Source organism: Scophthalmus maximus, chromosome 9 (assembly GCF_022379125.1).
Source record: "Scophthalmus maximus strain ysfricsl-2021 chromosome 9, ASM2237912v1, whole genome shotgun sequence".
Classification (NCBI taxonomy): Eukaryota; Metazoa; Chordata; class Actinopteri; order Pleuronectiformes; family Scophthalmidae; genus Scophthalmus; species Scophthalmus maximus.
Window position 1 is genome coordinate 6760523 of NC_061523.1, and position 17616 is coordinate 6778138.

At 41.8% G+C, this 17616-nt stretch overlaps 1 protein-coding gene across 3 annotated transcripts in view; it reads left to right on the top strand.

Annotated features, from left to right (window-relative positions):
* The window catches only part of pigg (phosphatidylinositol glycan anchor biosynthesis class G), a 57760-nt gene that overhangs the window by 32058 nt on the left and 8086 nt on the right, over window positions 1-17616 (top strand). For all 3 annotated transcript variants that reach the window (XM_035649987.2, XM_035649986.2, XM_047334457.1), the window contains 3 exons: window positions 2061-2252; window positions 10456-10765; window positions 13946-14109. In XM_035649987.2, the coding sequence (XP_035505880.1) occupies window positions 2061-2252; window positions 10456-10765; window positions 13946-14109 (666 nt within the window). The remainder of the gene's footprint in view (window positions 1-2060; window positions 2253-10455; window positions 10766-13945; window positions 14110-17616) is intronic.

Below are 17616 nucleotides of genomic sequence, written 5' to 3' on the forward strand. Positions count from 1 at the left end.
TTATCATTAAAAAAGTCACTTTTTCGGGACAGTGGGCACATCACCAGTGCCGCCCACCCCCACCCCTAAGACAATCGCATGCCTCCAACCTCTTTGCAGGCTGGCAATTGCTACCAGATTAGCCAGACACTAACCTTGTTAGTCAACAACACAGGCAAAGTATAACTGAGCCATCCACATAGCTGTTATAAATGCAGTGTGCATGCAGACACACAGACACACATTTCATTTTATGACAGGTAGTATAAGCAGGGTTCATTTGATCTTTTTGACTTCCTGAAAGTGATGCTGATCAGAGCGGTGGCAGTGAACCAGACAGTGTGGTTGTTGGGTATAAAATCAAAACAATGAGCTGAAAGACACCAAAAGCAGGGCCGAGTGATGATTACACAAATATTGTTCTCGAGCATATTTAACCCAACAGGGCAAGCAGTCATAGCTAGCAAGCTTCCTCGGCTTGTAAACTTCAGTTGTTTTTACTAGGCACCAAAGCAAAGAGACTCAGTCAGCAGCAGCAGCAGCAGCAGCTTCCTGACTGAGTCAGATTTACCTTAGCAGCATTATGATTCCTAAGATGTGCTCCAGAGGAGAATCACAGGAGTGTTGTGTGTCTCGCTTTAGTTTCTCTGAGGCCATTGTTAAACAACATAAAACAGTTTTACCATATGAATGTAAAGTAATTATACTGAAGATCAGAAGTGCATCTGAAAGTGGGATTTTAAATACAAGTTACATCCATGCATAAAACAGATTATGTTGTAGGCTGTAACGGATCTGGGGCTGCGAGCAGAGCTGAGGGCTATTAGTCTTATGGTGTAAAGAAAGCATATTTTTCTTTTTTATATGTGGGGAACACACAGGTGACAGGACATTACAAAAGCTAATTTTCAACAGCTGCAGTTTGAGGCTGAGAGGAGAAAAACAATCTGGAGTAAAGTTGAGGTTTTAGTGCAGTATTAAAGTGAATCGTCTTTGTTTCCTCAGTCATGCAGCTATCGATTCGTATTTAAAAGGCAGCGACACACTTTTTTCCCCAAAAAACAGTAGCCTCAGTAAACTAGAATGCAATGCAGCGACAAATTCAATTTACATTTGTATCTCCACCTACACTTAAGTGTTAGAGATCAATGAAAACAGTTAATTCCTGCTCTCTGAGGATTATTTAAAGCCGTTAAGCAAAATGCAGGGTCTCACCTACTGAAGTAACAACACACAATTAGGGCTGGTTGAGTGAAAAACACTGGGAAATTACTCTCGATAACCAAATACGTTCCTGAATAATTTGGTCGTTACACTCGAGGGAAGCTGAAGGGTGTTTACACTGAACTAGTCTGGTTCTCTGACACTGAAACCGTTTCAAGTTTTGTTTGCTGTCTGAGAAACTGACGGGATCCTCAACGTAGTGATTTTCGCTGTTAATGATCTGTGATTGTTTCATAGCCGATAATATCTTGTCACCGGCCCAGGGCAGGGTTATCACGCTTTGGTTCTTTAACATGCATCACATTGTGGAATAGAGATGTGTATTTTGACCTTTTCCCTGTTCAGTCCTGCCCTTTCCTCCTACTGTACCTGCACTGCCTGCTGCTCAGTTAATGAGATCTAGTTCTCCTCCTCTTCTCTCAAAGTGCCCAACTTCCACTGCTGTCAGATCCAGCAAATGGCTATATACACAGCTTCGGTTCAATTCTGACATTTCCTTTGAGCTCTAATTTCCTGTCTGTGCTCTGTATGGTGTAATTTCACACTGTATGGCCTTAAATCCAGTAAACAATTGAAGATCCATGGCTCTTTAAAGTCTACACTATTGCTGGAGGATATGTCGGATAGTGTTCTCTGTTGCTCAGAAAATTCTCCACTTCAAGGCTTTAAAGCTTTGTTTTTGTTGATTTTTTGGGGTTTTAGTGAATTGAAACCAATTAATTTATTTTCACACATCCTATATTTTAGGCTAAAAAAAAACAAGAGTTTGAGATTACAAAGTGTCCATTTGTGTTAGAGTGAAGGGTCTTTTCCTCACCCCATGACTGTCTGTGTCCCCATCTGTTGTTTTTTTCTAGCTCTGAACACAAGGTGGTACTCTCCCTGCTTGCTGCTTTCTGTTTGGCTCTGATCTACCTCCTGGTTCAAAGACGGTGCTCGTGGGTCTCCAAGGTCGCCCTCGCTCTCGGACTACTGGGCGTCTACAGCTACCGGGCGGCTGTCGACAACGTCTCGTTTCCCTGGCAACGCTCTGGTCGCACCATGTCCAAGTAAGTTCTTCTGAGAAGCACGGGACCGTGTTTTTCGTTCAGCGTGGCAGTTGGCAAATCGCAGTCCCCTGTTAGTGAGCTAATTTAAACTGCCAGGTTGTGCTGCGATGCAGTTGAGCGTGTAGACTGCAGTGCTGCTTCTGTCACCTGGGACAAACACTCAGAGCCACATCACTTTAAATGTGATGATGAACTGATGTTCCTTACTTTACCAGTGTCTTACATTTTCACAACACTGAGGACGAAGCTGTTTAACGAGAGCACAGATTGAACAGGGAAGGAGAAGAAGTAATATATCACCATGCAGAATATTGGAATAATTGTTGAGTTCCATTTGGTCAAAATGATACTAGCATGCTAGTAAGCATACTGTATTTACCATAAACACAACAAAAGTGCAGTGGTCAGCGCTGTCGCCTCACAGCCAGGAGGCTCTGGGTTTGAGCCAGACGGCTGTGTGGAGTTTGCATGTTTTCCATGTGTCTGTGTGGGTTTTCTCCGGGCACTTCGGCTTCCTCCCACAGTCCAAAAATATGCAGCTTCGGTTAATTATAGATTCTAAATTGCCTGAAAGCGTGCACGTCTCAATGGCCGCGTTCAACTTCATGTGGCTCTGCACAGCGCTGACTTAACGCGATGCACGTTGGTTAGAAAGTTGTCCGACTTTTCCCGGCGCCGCAGAAATGTCACCATGTCACTTGACATTGAAAAATGGCAGGAGACTGCTGCAGTCGTACAGCGAAGGTGGGTGAAGGCTTCACTGACACGGGTGACATGAGTTCAGTTTTTTATTCTAGGAAATGATCGGCTCTGTTTAAGAGAATGCAATGTATTTGATCGTTATTTACACATGGCCACTACACAATATAGTTTAAGTTATTAAGTGAGATTCAGCCATAAAACTTTCACGAACTTCTAATGCTAACGCTCACTGCCTGCTGACACACCTGCCGTCCTGTTGTGGACGCGCTGCCTCTGCTGCACTGGAAGTTTCTGGGTTCTTTGCCTGACATTTGCATATTCGACAATGATTGGTTTTCTGTGTTTGTGACGTACCAAATCTAGCTTGCACAGGAGTCGTTTGAATTTCAAATTGCACAGAAATCTCCTCCTCCAGGAGAAGTGAAACACCTCTATAGTAACAGAATATGCTCAAATACTAGTCCCTGTAGTCAATGTCAGACATTTCAGAGGACAGAAACAGAAGAAAATTTACATGAAATATGAATAGATTTAGTACTCTCGGAGATTTATGCGTCGTTGCACTGTATATAGCTGATTCTTCAGGACAATGTATACGTCATACCTGTTGTCAGCATAGTCCGAAGACAGGAAATCGACAGTGTAAGTGTGGTAATTTTTCACTCAGCAGGTTGCAGTTTGGCACAGAGTTATCTGCTACTAACCCCCGTCAGAAAATAATGAGTGTGCAGGGCTGCAAAAGTTCTCCTGTCTAGTTTTCCCGACTCGCCTTCATCCACCACCAGTATCTGGCCTTCCTTAACCTCTCCTGTTCTCCTTGGGAGCCTCTCCTACTTGCTCACCTAATTAAAAGCTCAACCTCTCACCGTTACTCATACAAAGACACCTGAACTGAAGCCATGCAGGGACCCGGGCTCCTTATGATGAACTGTATGATTGACAAGGTTGACGGTTGACCCAGTCCTTCAGAGTTTTTTTCCCGTCAGACCTCAACAAGTTGATCATTAAGGTGCCTCGCTCGTCTCGGGGATATATTTTAGATTTAGTCCACACTGTGGCTCCTTGGGCAAAGCTTTTTATATGGTATAGCGAAGACCAACTTTAGGCCCCGTGACAAGAACACAGTCCATGTTGGACGCTGAATTTTCGATTTGCAGGGTAAGAAAGCTATTTGTTCACTTGTACTAAAACAGTGCTTTGATTTAAGTTTAGCTTGCAACTGCTGAGTTGTTGGAATCAAAAAACTGTGGTATATTTCCCATGGGTTTTAAGTTATTTATTATATTATTTTTTTTAAGATTTGGTATTCTTGAACATCCCTGTAGTGGAATTTCTGACTATTTCAGAAACAATATCAAAGCAAAAAATGTTGCACCTCGCCACTCTCTGGCTGCTGTGCATTTCCCTTCAAACTATTACGTGAATTTAAAAAAAAGGGAATGACTTTGTATAATGACCCTTTTCAAAGTCTGCTATTCCCCGTGTTACTCCGTCGGTGTTTTTATCACTCCTCTGTCCCCTCCTCGCCTTCCCTTTGTGCCAACTGCCTAATTGCGCTGTTGCATCTTTGAAAATGGCTAATGGGTTTGAGAGCAGGCAACGCTTCTCACTTTAAGCGGTTCAAAGAGTTACTTGCATTGATGTCACTGCGGATACAGTTTGTCTCTCCCACACACACACACACACACACACACACACACACACACACACACACACACACGTCCACCCTTACTCGTGGCATCAGAAGTGAACCTAAAAATAGACGAGCTGTCAACTGACAGGGAGAGCATTTTCTTTGAGTTGTTTTTATTAGCTGGATATCGAGAAAATCCTTAATAGTAGCTTAGCACTTACAGCATGTGTGTATATACTGTATATATAAAGATACAATCATGGTAACATAAAGGATAAAGCAAATCAAATGTTCTGACCAATGGCTCCAATAGGAAGTAGCTCCACATCAAAGCAACCAGCTGAGGGCCAAACCTGTCTGAGCCTTTCGACATCATAGCCACAGTTTGTTTGTCTTTAAGGCACAAACATTTTTTCCAAACATAAAGCCACAAAGAAGTATTTCTGTTTGCGTTCTCATTTGAGTGCGTGCTTGTGTGTGCGCATGTGCTTCATACCTGCACAAAACATGACCCATTTTATCATGCAACGCTTTATCTACGAAGGGGCTGTTGTGCAGGTTCCCGATTCAAAAATATTCATGCATACCGATCCCGCTTAAAAATGGAAATGTATTCAAACTCGTCCCAAAACACCTGTGAACCCCTGCCACACACATGCGCGCGCGCGCACACATTTCAGTTTCCCGTTTTATTACCGAGAGGTGAAGCATTTTACAATGTTGTTTCAAAGGCATTTCTGTGTTGCTACAATATATCAGTGGTAACAATTAGCAAACTATTATCCTCCCCTGACTTCAGGGCATGAAAACTGCTTTTGTCTGTGTTGTTTTGTATCTTTTTAAATCAGCTGCTGTTTCAGAAAAGAGAAATAAAGTACTTTTCATTTTAATCGAACATAAAGCTGCCAGCAAGGCAGGTATCGATCCAGTGCTCTGTTGTGTAATTAGATGTTTAGTCTATAACCATTGAGTAAAAAGTCTGCCACTTTGTCTCAGCCGCCCTCCAGTTGTTGCCACTTCGACAACCCCAGCTTTATCCTGCAGAAAGAGCAGGGTGTGGGGTTGACCCTCCTCATCCTCAGCCCTCCTCTGCCAGTGAATTACCTGTTTTGGTTGACTCACTCTAAGTGTTACCCTGACGCAAGGTGATTGATGAATGGGATAAACCAAACGTGTTGAGGGGATTGGACAAAGTCTTTCCTTTTTCTGATTCACTTGCTGGAACACCAGCGCTCCCTGTTTCCAAGGTAACGTTAGATCCAGGCTGCATCTCTGTACCACAGCTTGACAAGCAACTATTTTCTGTCCAGTGTTGCTACTCTTAGCATTGCACAATGCAGCGAGTAGGATGGATCGGACTGGTCATGCCGCCTTCGTCGTGTAATGTGGAGGATTTTTCTCTAAGAGTTTAAACCTGAAAATGTAGTTTCTGAAGTTTCCTTCAATAATTTCAACTATTTGTGTCTTTAAAAGGCAACAGTGATAGCAGAATGTTTGAAAACCATCCTGTGGTTATAAAGAGTTTAATACTTTCAAGTTTTGATGCTGTATTTATTATGGAAACAATACCAGAGAGAGGTGGGTTGGAATGAGTTTTGGACTCTTTTTAAGTGTTAGTCCTTTTCCTATGTAGACTCACCTGACCAAAGAAACTTTGATTAATGAATCCATTCAGGTTACTGTATTACTGTATCTGCCTTAATGAATGTTTAATGGCCTGCCTTGTCTTATTAATCTGGTCTTGACACCGAAAACGTGACTTTTACCTCAAATTAGTTCTGGAATCCAAGTAATCGCTGCAAATGAGGCCAAAAAACTGCTCTCAACATTGTTCTTAATGATGAATGTGCTCCTCTGGGAGACGCAGCCGAACGCCATTATCACAACAACCTGTTCGTTGTTATTGTTCTGGGAAAAGACTGAGGTCACACAGCTCAGTCTTTCTGGTCTGAACTACAAACTGCCAAAGGATTAATAGAGAGAAACCCCCCTTTTACAATATGACACTAATATGTCTGAGGCGTTTGATTGACATCCAGCGCTTATGGCTTCACAACTCCACCTGCTAACTAAAAACTCCCTCTAGACTTGAGTTTCAAGACACTTCAAACTAATAAACCTGCAGCATTATTTAACCCAGCATTTGCCATTGTTATTCTGTCTGTCACGTCTTTTACAAGCCACCATGCTTCAATTTGAGGGAGGGGGACGAAGCGGCAGCAACATGCGGGTGTTGCGGGAGTGCTGTTCCAGTTGCTGCTTTGAGAGCTGAATTGAAGCAGGGGCTGAACATTTTTAAGCATCTGATTGGTGCAAAGCTGTTTCATTTACACATTCAGCTTTAGACAGAGTGTGATCTGCTATAATCAGAAGGAGACTCAAATAGCTGCAGCCACTTTCGGGGGGGGGCTGCTAATGGGGACATGACATAAACAGCAAACAGCCTTTATTGCTTACACAAGGCCTCCTGTAGAGCTTGTGCGTTCTGCTTTGGAGATGTCAAAGAAAACAAGATGCCTTTCAGTATTCAGACTTTTGCGTTCTTCAGTGTTGGGACGGTGTTTTTGTTGTTTCAGACTGGTGTGGATTAGTCCTGCAGTCTTTCAGTTAAACACGCAGGTTTCAGAAGGGAAGCCACGGAAATCTCCTATGTCGTTGTTTTGTTTTTCTTCATCCTGCTTCCTCCGTGGAAATCCTAGTTATAAGATAACAGTCACATAAAAAAGCAGGACACAGTGCTGGTTGTTCAACACGAACACGTAGGAAACGGGGAGATTAGTTTGTAATTCCCTCGATTTTTTTTCCCAACCATGCAAACAAGTTTAGTAAGCCCGGGGGCTCGAAATCCATCACTGTTCTCTCTCGGAATCAAATCCAGGCCAGGATTCTCCACTTTTCCTTTGCATAAAATAATGATGAATACAATCCCCGCCATATTGTTAGGGGAGTTGTGAATAATAAAGAGTAGTGCTGTATGGAGCATATTACTCTGCTCCTTCCCTCCGTTGAAACAGGTTTCCATAAAACACAATGATTAATAATACATGTACAATACTTGCTCAACTCCTTCAGGGTCGCCTATAATCTTGTAGTGCTCATGCAGCGTCGACTGCATCCTGCTGCCAAAGCAACTTCCTTTTACGCTGTGATATGTTTTTGACTGAAGTGAAGCACGTGTCTAATGTCTTACTTCAGAGCGAATAGCGTTTGAACAGGGCTCAGTTTGAAATATTACCAGAAACTTGATGAATGTTGGATATAATTCTGAATATCGTCTAGGTTGTGGCACATGAAAAGCATTCGATACTTGGGGTTATCCGTGGATTATTGAAGACAATAATAAAAGGCTCACTTTCTGTGGACATCCAAGGGAACATTTTCTGTTTCGGAAAGAAAGACAAACTCTTCGTAGATCTACGCTTGTCGTGGCAAAATGGACGATAGCACTATAATGAAAAAATTTAAATAGACCAAGTATTGGTTAGGGGTCGATATGGCTTTTTCAGGGCCGATTATATTATCGCTTGTAACTAATCTAAGAGGCCGATAACCGATATTTGAAGCCGATATTTATCTGCAGCAAAAAAAGTGTCACAAGGTGTAAAAAATTTTGCATAACACAAACTCTTAACACAAAACAAGCATATGTTTAATTCACAGAACCTTTCAACATGACCGTAACACAAAAAGTGCAGGGAGCCGTCAGCAGAATTATTTTGAGGCTGAACAAACAAACAAACAAACATTGACGGGACATTGCTAAAGTCCAGAGAGAAGTGACAGCGGCTGCATCAGAGCAAAAGTAGCACATTTTATGATGAAATTATCTTAATCGGCAAATTGGTTTAAAAGTCACCAACGGTGAATATCGGCACCGATAGTCTAACTCTGAGTCTAACTCAGTCTAACCCTAGTATAATCTGCATGTTTAGGAATATTTGCATCCTTAGAAAAGAATCAGCTATTTCGTTGAGAGAAAACGAGCTGTTTAAAATATTATGTGGGCCTTTTATTAACTATATCTTGAATAGATAAACAATTTTAATTGTTAATTTATTCAATTGAATACGCCTTATGTATGTTTGTACATTGATAGTTACGTGTTGTTTGTTTTTTGAAAAAACAAAAAAAAGTTGAAAAAACAAAAAGCCTCAGTTTCCCTCAGGCTGTAACTCCATGAAAATCCAGCAGCTCACTAAACCTCATTAGCTCTTAATGCCCTTTACTTCTCCCCCCGATCCATTATGAAGTGGAATAAAACCATTTATCATTGCCTCAGCTCTTACCACCCATTTGTTGTCTGATTTTGTTTCATGAAGGCTAATTTACTCTTTACTTTCTCCTTGGTTGGACAAATATTAATATATGTAAATTAATTAAATAGCAGATTTTGAGGGAGGAAAAAAAAACAAGTTTTCATTAAAGTTTCGGGATTAAGAGCACATGACGAATGCCTGAAAAAAATGTGATTTGCCTTCGTAATTGAAAGCACTTTTCCTTTAAAGTTTCAATTTGGGACTTTTTGAGCATATAAATTATGGCTAGTTAGAAAAGGTTTTTTGTGGAGAAAGCTTTTTTAGAAGGAGAAGAGCCTCGGTGAAACTATTTTAACCTTGTAGAAGCATCAGACTTTAGCCCCAGACTCGTACACCTCGGGGAATACGATGAAGAGCGCTCTCAGATTGTTGGATTTTACTGAGAGGGGTTTTTCTAACCTTTTGTCCACCTCATTTATATGAATGAGTGTGGACTAAATATTAAAACCTTGCAGTGTTAGACTGCTTTACTTAGGTAAACCCAATAGCCTCGCAAATAGGAGTTTATTCATTCACTCCATACTGTGGTACCCTCTCTGTCCTGTCCAGCTTCATGCTTTTATTTAATCATCCACTGTACACTTTTAGCCAAAAATATTCAGTACAATGTAAAGTGTGATCCCAATTAATATGTTACAGAAAACATGATTTCTTTCATCCATCCATCTGCTTGTTGTATTATTATGTATGTTTATGTTCCTACAAATGTATTTTTGAAAAGGAGTCTGACTTGAAGGAGCAAAAAGGTAACTTACAGTGATTTGAGCCTCCTTACTATGACTAAATTACATCAGTGACGTTAAGGTCTTCAATAGCCACAGACCATAATTCAACCTCTGACAATATTTAAAATTGGAGGGCAGCTGCTGTAAATTCCCACTGTAACTTTGAAAGAGTAATCTGTAGTCTGCCACTGTTGTTATACTTGTTATCCTTAACTGTTTACAATCTGCAATTCTCTCAATCGAAGAATAGATCAGAGCCGATATCACACAACCTTACAGTTAGCTAAATATGTTAATCTGGTGTTTCTCAAATTGTAATGGTGCAGAAACAGCCGCAGCAGACAGTGATGGGTCTGAGAATGACTTTTCCTCAGGCGATTCATTCTGTCTTCCAGTCTCACGCCTTTAATTATTAATGTTACATTGACACACTGCATACTGAATGAGAGACAGGTTATGAGTTACAGAAATATATAGGATCCTGTCTAACAAGAGACAGCCATGTAAAATGAATTACTGTATACACAGATAATGAGGATGCTTGTTTTAGTTCTGTTAAGTACTCTGATTTTTGTTGCCAACTTCGTTTGATAAGAATTTTATATTTTTTATTTCATCATTAAGGATATAAATCCCATAGTAAATCATTTTCCAAAAGATATTTCACTGGTTAATGAATGGACAAGTGCAGCACGATGCCAGAATCAGCATCACAGAGTCATGTACCAAATTGCTTGAAAATTGAACAAGGAGTTTTATGGGAGGAAATCAATAACTGGTTTACTGCAAGTGTGAAAGTGACACAGTCTGGATTCTCTCTCTTTTAGGGGAACGGTGGAGGCACGCTTTGTTTATGTCTTTGTGTTGGGCATCCTCTTCACGGGCACCAAGGACCTGCTGCGATCCCAAATCGTCACCGCAGACGCCAAGCTGAAGAGCAGGGGACTCTGGGAGATCTACAGCGGCTTGGTCTTGCTGGTTACGTTGTTGTTCCGCGCTCACAACCTGCCCGTGCTCTGCTGCTCTCTGCTGATTCAGTCGCTCATGGCCCAGTTCATCTGGAAGAAGCTCCACTACGACGCAGCCCAGACCACCATCATGCACTACTGGTTTGGTCAGGCCTTCTTTTACTTTCAGGTAAAGAAGAAATAATGTTGTCGGTAGTATATCACATTAACAGCCAAGTCTGTGAATATGTAGAGAAGAGGGAGGTGTTATGAAAAGTTATGAAACGACTTTTATCGACTAAATACTCAGCTAAGACTTTGCAGATGACATTTGCCACTTTCAGGCGTTACCAGGTGTGAAGTGTTGTTTGGTTGAGAAGGGCATTTAACCCTCAGCGCCTCGAGCTGAGCTGCTCAGTGGCCAAAAGTTTGGGCCGTAGTCGTACAGCTTCCATGAGTAAAATGGGCAGGGCCTTTTTGCTTCTTAAAGTAATACGAGACCAGCTTGTTCTTGTATAGTCGGATGCTGGGGTATTTTACAACTGATTTCTGGATGTTTTTGTTATGTTTGCTCTGTGTTCATAGGAATTTGTTGACGGTAAGAAAAAAATATATGCTTGTTAGGATCAGTAAAACTGTCCCAGCTATTAGAAATTAACAATTTCCAATTGTTTCAAAAAACTGCCGCAGCCAATGGTGCAGACACCACAAGGACGGAGGCGTGAAGCCGTGTGTCGTACAACCAGATTTACCAACACTCTTAAGTTCACAGAACAACAAGGTGTATAAGTGTGTATAAGTTACATCACTCAGCACCGGCATGAAGGCCAACAAGACGAGGTGTTTCCTGAGGATGTGTTATGAGCCATGAACGTTCCTCAAAGGCAGGTTCATGATAACCGCCGCTTGATTTTACCTCCGCACTAGACGGATATTTGGTTAGCGTCGGTGCACAGTTATCAACACTGAGCTTCCACATCCCGAACAATTTAACAACTCTCATCCCCTATGGGTCATTAATACTACGATGGGCTCGGGAATAGACCAGCACCAGACAATTGTTTAGTCCCGCCGCCCAGGCATGATGTAACTACAGACCTTTGAGTAATAATGTTCTCAACGAAGCTGCAACCATAATGGAGCCGTGACATTGTGTGTGTGATTTAAATTTGCTGCTCTGAAACAAAAAAAAAACAGTGTTTTTGCGGAACAATCAAAATCAGGTCCAATGGAAATCCAATCAGGGAGTGCAGTTCCAGCTGATCCGGCACCTCCGGGCTGAAGATTGATCGGGTTAATATGATATTACTGTGGAGTCTAGTAAATATTGGCAGAAGCTGCTGTATTCAGAGGTGTCCTTCTTTTTTGGGCAGCCAAACACTTTACCCTATATCCCACAATACAGAGCTTTGTGGGATATATTTGAGGCTACCTCATCTGCAGAGACATCACATTGTCACAAAAAGAGGTCATTCATTTCCTAACAGAGGTTATTGCTGCCTGCTGAGTGATGGACAAGTCCCACTTTGCAGCCCTGGATGTCTCTCCATCCCAGAACCTGATGGTGGGTGAAGCGGCAAGAAGGTGTTTACTCTTCAGGAGTGAGACAGTTTGTGTGAATGCTCCCACATGAGTGGCGATGCATCGCTCGACAGTTATAGTTCAGATGCACTTTAACAACATTCTGTTGAAAATTTTGAATCATCACACAAGGATGTTTTTTAGAGCTCAGAACAGAAAGGTGGACTCTTATTTGATTCAAGTGACTAAACGTACAGGTTCCACCAGATGTTTCTGTTTTGTAATGCACTCTGATGCACAGAAAAACGATTCCGATTTCATGGCATTAAATTGCAGACATCAATATTCAGACTTACCCCAAAAACAGCGGCCTGTCTGCAGTCATCAGTTGTCCACGCTTTGTTGTTGCATGCCGTGCACTTCAGCAAAGAGCTCTAATCGACCAGCCTCGCTCTGTGATCAATTCTGTCTGAAATTCATACATAAAACATGTGGCGCTCTCCTGTTTTTGTCACGAGTCATGATATATTTGTTGGTGGTGACTTCGGCGAGACAGGCAAGTTGAAGAAACACCACGTCTCCCTCCAGCCTGCTCACTGATAGTCCCTGTCTGTAAAAGCGAGGCAGCTATTAATGCTCTCTTCCTCTGCGATCAGAGATGTGTGCACAGAAGGGAAATAAGCGGTCACGTATTGTGTTGGCACTCATGGATCATCACTGTATTTCAAATTTAACAAGAGAGCTTTCCTTGATCTCTGCTGATTCCCAGAGGTGGGTTTTTTCCCCTTGTGTGTGTGCATGCATTGGGTAGAACGTAAATGCAACAACCACGCAGTCAGAATGAATTTTTGAGGTAATTATCACTTGTTGTGCAGAAAGAAATTGAATTTGTCAGGTAAAACACCTACTAAGTGAAATGCTAATGAGCCGATTTGAACGTAGATTAGAATGTGCCACCCCGAAATCAGACTAAACTCTTGAGCAGCTCAAATTTCGACACAAATTATTTTTGTATTCTTTGAACTTTGAAACTAAACTAAAATAGATAAAGTCCTTCTATTATTATGGATGTGCTATTAAATATTGCTCATACACTGGACCTGCACTGACCAAAGCTCTGAAGAAATAAGTACACGAGCGGAACATTTTATATATTTTTGTGTAACTCGATTTAAAAAGTCCCATATAGGTTGAACAGCTATGTAAAATATGTTATGCGATATTTCCTCATATTTAGCACATTTGTCAATGTTATTACATTCAAACCAATGTTTTAATGTTTTTCCGTGTGAATATGTCTTACAGTTACAGAACCCTGATATTGCCTGATATTGTGGCTCTAAATCCTGATTGCATTGCAGTGATCAAACTTTCTTGAGATGAAACTCGTTTTGTCTTTGAAGGAGCAAGAAGAAAGATTGAACGAGGCTAGAAAAGTTTCATATTTTCAATTTACTTACTTTACAGGCATATTTGACTTTGTTTCAGAATTTCTGGAAATTGTTAAATGAGACAGAAATGCGCTGGGTATTTTTTTAAAACAACAACGACATACGGCCCATAAACATGCGCACACAAACCCAGTGACCTGGGTGGTTCTCTCTGAGTTCCAATTCCAGACAGAAAGTGTGTGCGCACTGCTCTGGCCATTGACTGGAAAACATAAACAACTGGGGCTGCTGGGAAGTCGCCAGAAGCTCGGAGTCATGATGATAAAGCAAAGGAGCCGACTTAAGAGCTGTGAAATGCTGGGCTTCACCCACAGACCTTTGTGTACCCTTTTCCTCAGTATACAGGATAAGTTATTCCTGCTAAAATAAGATTTTATTTTATTTTTGTGCTCCTGCAGGGCAATTCCAACAACATCGCCACCGTGGACATTTCAGTCGGATTCATTGGACTGGAAAGTTACGTGGAAGCACCTGCCGTCTTCCTAACGGCCCTCAACACTTATGCGGGGCCCCTGCTCTGGGCGTGTCACCTGGTCTGCTACCTCAGCTCAGAGAGACACCGGTAGGTCACTTCATTATTTGATTTTTAAAAAACAAAAAAGAGAGTGGTGTTTTACAGATCTTTACTACAATACTTCCAATAACCAGTAGGCAGAGTTAGACAATGAACGAAGAAGTTGAAATAGTTGCATGGATATAATTAATAGCTATAAATAGCATCCAATGTATATTCGAATCATACATATTTAGACCAAAAAAATTAAATTTAAACATTCTCCTCTCTTTTACTTTGGTCCGTGGCAGCACATCAACACAGCATCACTGTTGAGTGACTTCACAGCGTTGGTTACATGTATTTTTTTATTTTTTTATACTTCATTCTGAATTATCCGTGACAGCACAGGTGCACAAAAAATATTCTCTTAATTGGTTTACTCGCGGCAATGGGTATATTTGCTCGCAGGGCAACCGAGATGCGTGTAAACGGCTTAACCTGCGTAAGTGCGTAACTGGAGGGAGGCCAGTGGCTCGGCTGCTGTATGTGAGCGCGTGCAGCCAATAACTTGAGCTTCCCCTCAGCGTGAGGCCCCAGCACAGTGCTGAGTGATGAGGTCGGTGGTGTTAGTGTGAAAGGAGTGTGTTTAACCTGCCACTGATGTTTAAATGCCAGTTAGAGACATTTATGGATATACAGTATCTAAGGCTGCAGCCTTGTGATATATAGTCACTGCAAAGTGTTGTTAGCACAAAGGCCCCATCGAAAAATGACTTCAGAGGGTTGTAAATATCCATGCATGATTTATATTCTAAATAGTTTTCAGTCCCTGAATATTATGTGTTTAACATTTCAGTCGTCCAGACAGTCGGTGATTAAAAAGTTCCACTCATCTTTAAAGTTTTTGCATTGCCAGGGGCAGAGCCTGGGGATGACAAAGTTTATCCATTTATCTGTCCAACGTTTTGGTCTAGAGCAGCTCCTGGCTGGCTCGCGCAGCAGTGTGATGCGGACTTTAAAAGGTCCGCGAGACGATTCAACGGGGTTTGTGACCAAGATACTGCAGAAACCTACTAGATAAATCCATGAAACAACACAAAAAAATGTTACTCAGAAATACCAAATGTGCTCAGCAAGCATCGCTCCGGGTTGATTATAATGGCCTCCATCATCTGTCCTTCAACCCACGAGTAAGAGTAAATGAGTTACCGATTGAAAAAGCAAAGAACTCTGAGATTGTGGCAACACCGCAACGAGCTCGCCAAAGGCTGTGGCGCAGCGTTCACTTCCTACTAGAAGCAGAAGAATCACTCTACGGTGACTGGTGACGAAAATGAAACCTGAGATATGTTCAAGTTCAAGTTGCTGCCTCGGCTGTACAGTAACTTCTGAAAGGCTGACTTCAGACGCGGCACATGCCCTGATCAATTTCACACGTGAGCCTGAGGTGCAGCGACAACAATGCGGGCAGGCGGTAAATCGCTTTCAGAGTGACAGCGCGATTGATCCGCCCACAAACAGCCACTGATGCGAGGTGATGTCGGTGCCCGGCCGGCTCGCAGCGTTCACCGTGCTCTCACCTCCTACAACCCAATGACATCGCGGCCACCTTTCCAGCATCACATTAAATCCAGCTTGTAAACATTCCACACTGCATCACGGTGCCGGACACACGGCCATCTGTCACTGCTGACATAAATCGTAGCGCCGTGCTTTTCCGCAGAACCCCCACCTGTACATATGAACGCACAGACACTGACCGATGAAAGTCTAAAATAGTCTCACGCGGAGACGACAGGGGCTCATTTAGGATTCACTCTGCACCGTCAGCAGCTCCACCGCAAGGCAAATGCTGGAAATGGGCTTTGATCAATAGCTGTTCACCGGGTTTCCCTAGACACCGTCAGACTCCACTTAGAGCGATACTGTGATTTGAAGGGAATGTTTTCCTTGTTTTAGTCCACATAATCACTGTGACACCACGAGGCTGGAGACGCGACTTTACTATTAACATTAAAGTCACATACTCTGGTCATTCGATTAACAACATATCCTTGATTTCCAGGAAGCTGCATTGACTCCGCGTCACAGTTGTTGAGATCAGTGAAAAAGCTCAGGTGGAGGTGGTGACTGACTGTGGATCTTTTGTGCTGCTTCCTATTTTGTACCTTCATTTGTGACAAAAGAAAATGGATTCATAACGACCAAAACAACCGTTTTTCTTTGAGCCCTTTATTCCTCTTGTTCTTCTTCTTCTTCTTCTATTTTCTACAGCTTGGCTGTTTTTTTATTTGAATTTTTACTTTCCTAACCACACACTCCGGATGAATGGCGTCGAGCTAAAGTAGAGCTAAGCTTCTTTGTCACCTCATTCATTTATAATTCATAACTGCGAATTAGAGAAGGCGTCAAAGACATGGCACGTCTCCTCCGCGGAGAGCGAAGTCGCTGGCAGGATTTTACAGACTTGACTGTTGAACCCACCTGAGAGGGTTGCACATGAATGTTTTAGTAGCTCTTTGAGGTGGGACACGGAAATAAACTCGAGCTGTGTTAAGAACAGCAGCTCTGTGGAAGGAGCCATTAGGGGAAGAGCTTAGCATTTATGTAAATTGAGATTGATGAGATTCAGGGTTTTTTGTTCGTTTGTTTGTTTGTTGCTGACTTTACTAGTCACGGATTTATAAATAGTGCATCAAGGCAACACAACCAAACCAGACAAGACCCTTTTTGAACTTAATATTACCTGTAGTTATTTTTTTGACAGAAAAAAAGTTATTATCAATATCAAAACTGTCTGTTGAAAGGTGCTGGTTGGACCCTGACCCACAGTTCTCACTGTATTCATGCATGACTAGAGCTTTGTCACAGAGGGACTGAGTGGATATAATGAATGGACAGTTTGAAGTGTGTTCGCGATTGTTTTTGCTTCAAATTAAGTTCTATTGTAATGTAGCTGCGTTATATTGGGAAACATAAAAAAAATGACATGTCTGATCATCTGGATTGTGTTGCACCAGCTGTTTGTAAATCCAACACTAAGTTCGCATGTTCGTCTTCTTAACTTCTCAGTGACTGCTAACATGTTTCAAACACGTGATTTACTAGCTAGTCATGTTGCACCATTATAGTTTAACACTGGACTTGTGATTGCCAAAATTGGTTAGTTAGTTGCTGGGGAACATCAGTGGCTCTGTCCAGTTTGAAGCAATCAATTTTGTAAACAGGAATTTAAATTTAAAAAAAGATTTTTCATTGATCAGACCTAATATGAAACAGAACTACAACAAAACACTTATCAGCACTTGAGTGTATACAGTGAGAAATATGCAGTACAGTATGTGTTTCAGAGTTAATAGTATTCATGCAGTTTAGTCTTGATTATACTAACTAGCTGTTGGCACAACATTTTGTGATCTGAGTTGTCAGTCGGAACAGGTCGTAGATCAGCAAACAAGTCAAATATTAGCTTTGTTGGTAGGTTCGGTTAGCCACATAAGAGCTACACCCAGAGGTTATGTGAATGTAAACACATCATAGCATCTATTCTCTGCATCAGAAGTAGTGATGTGC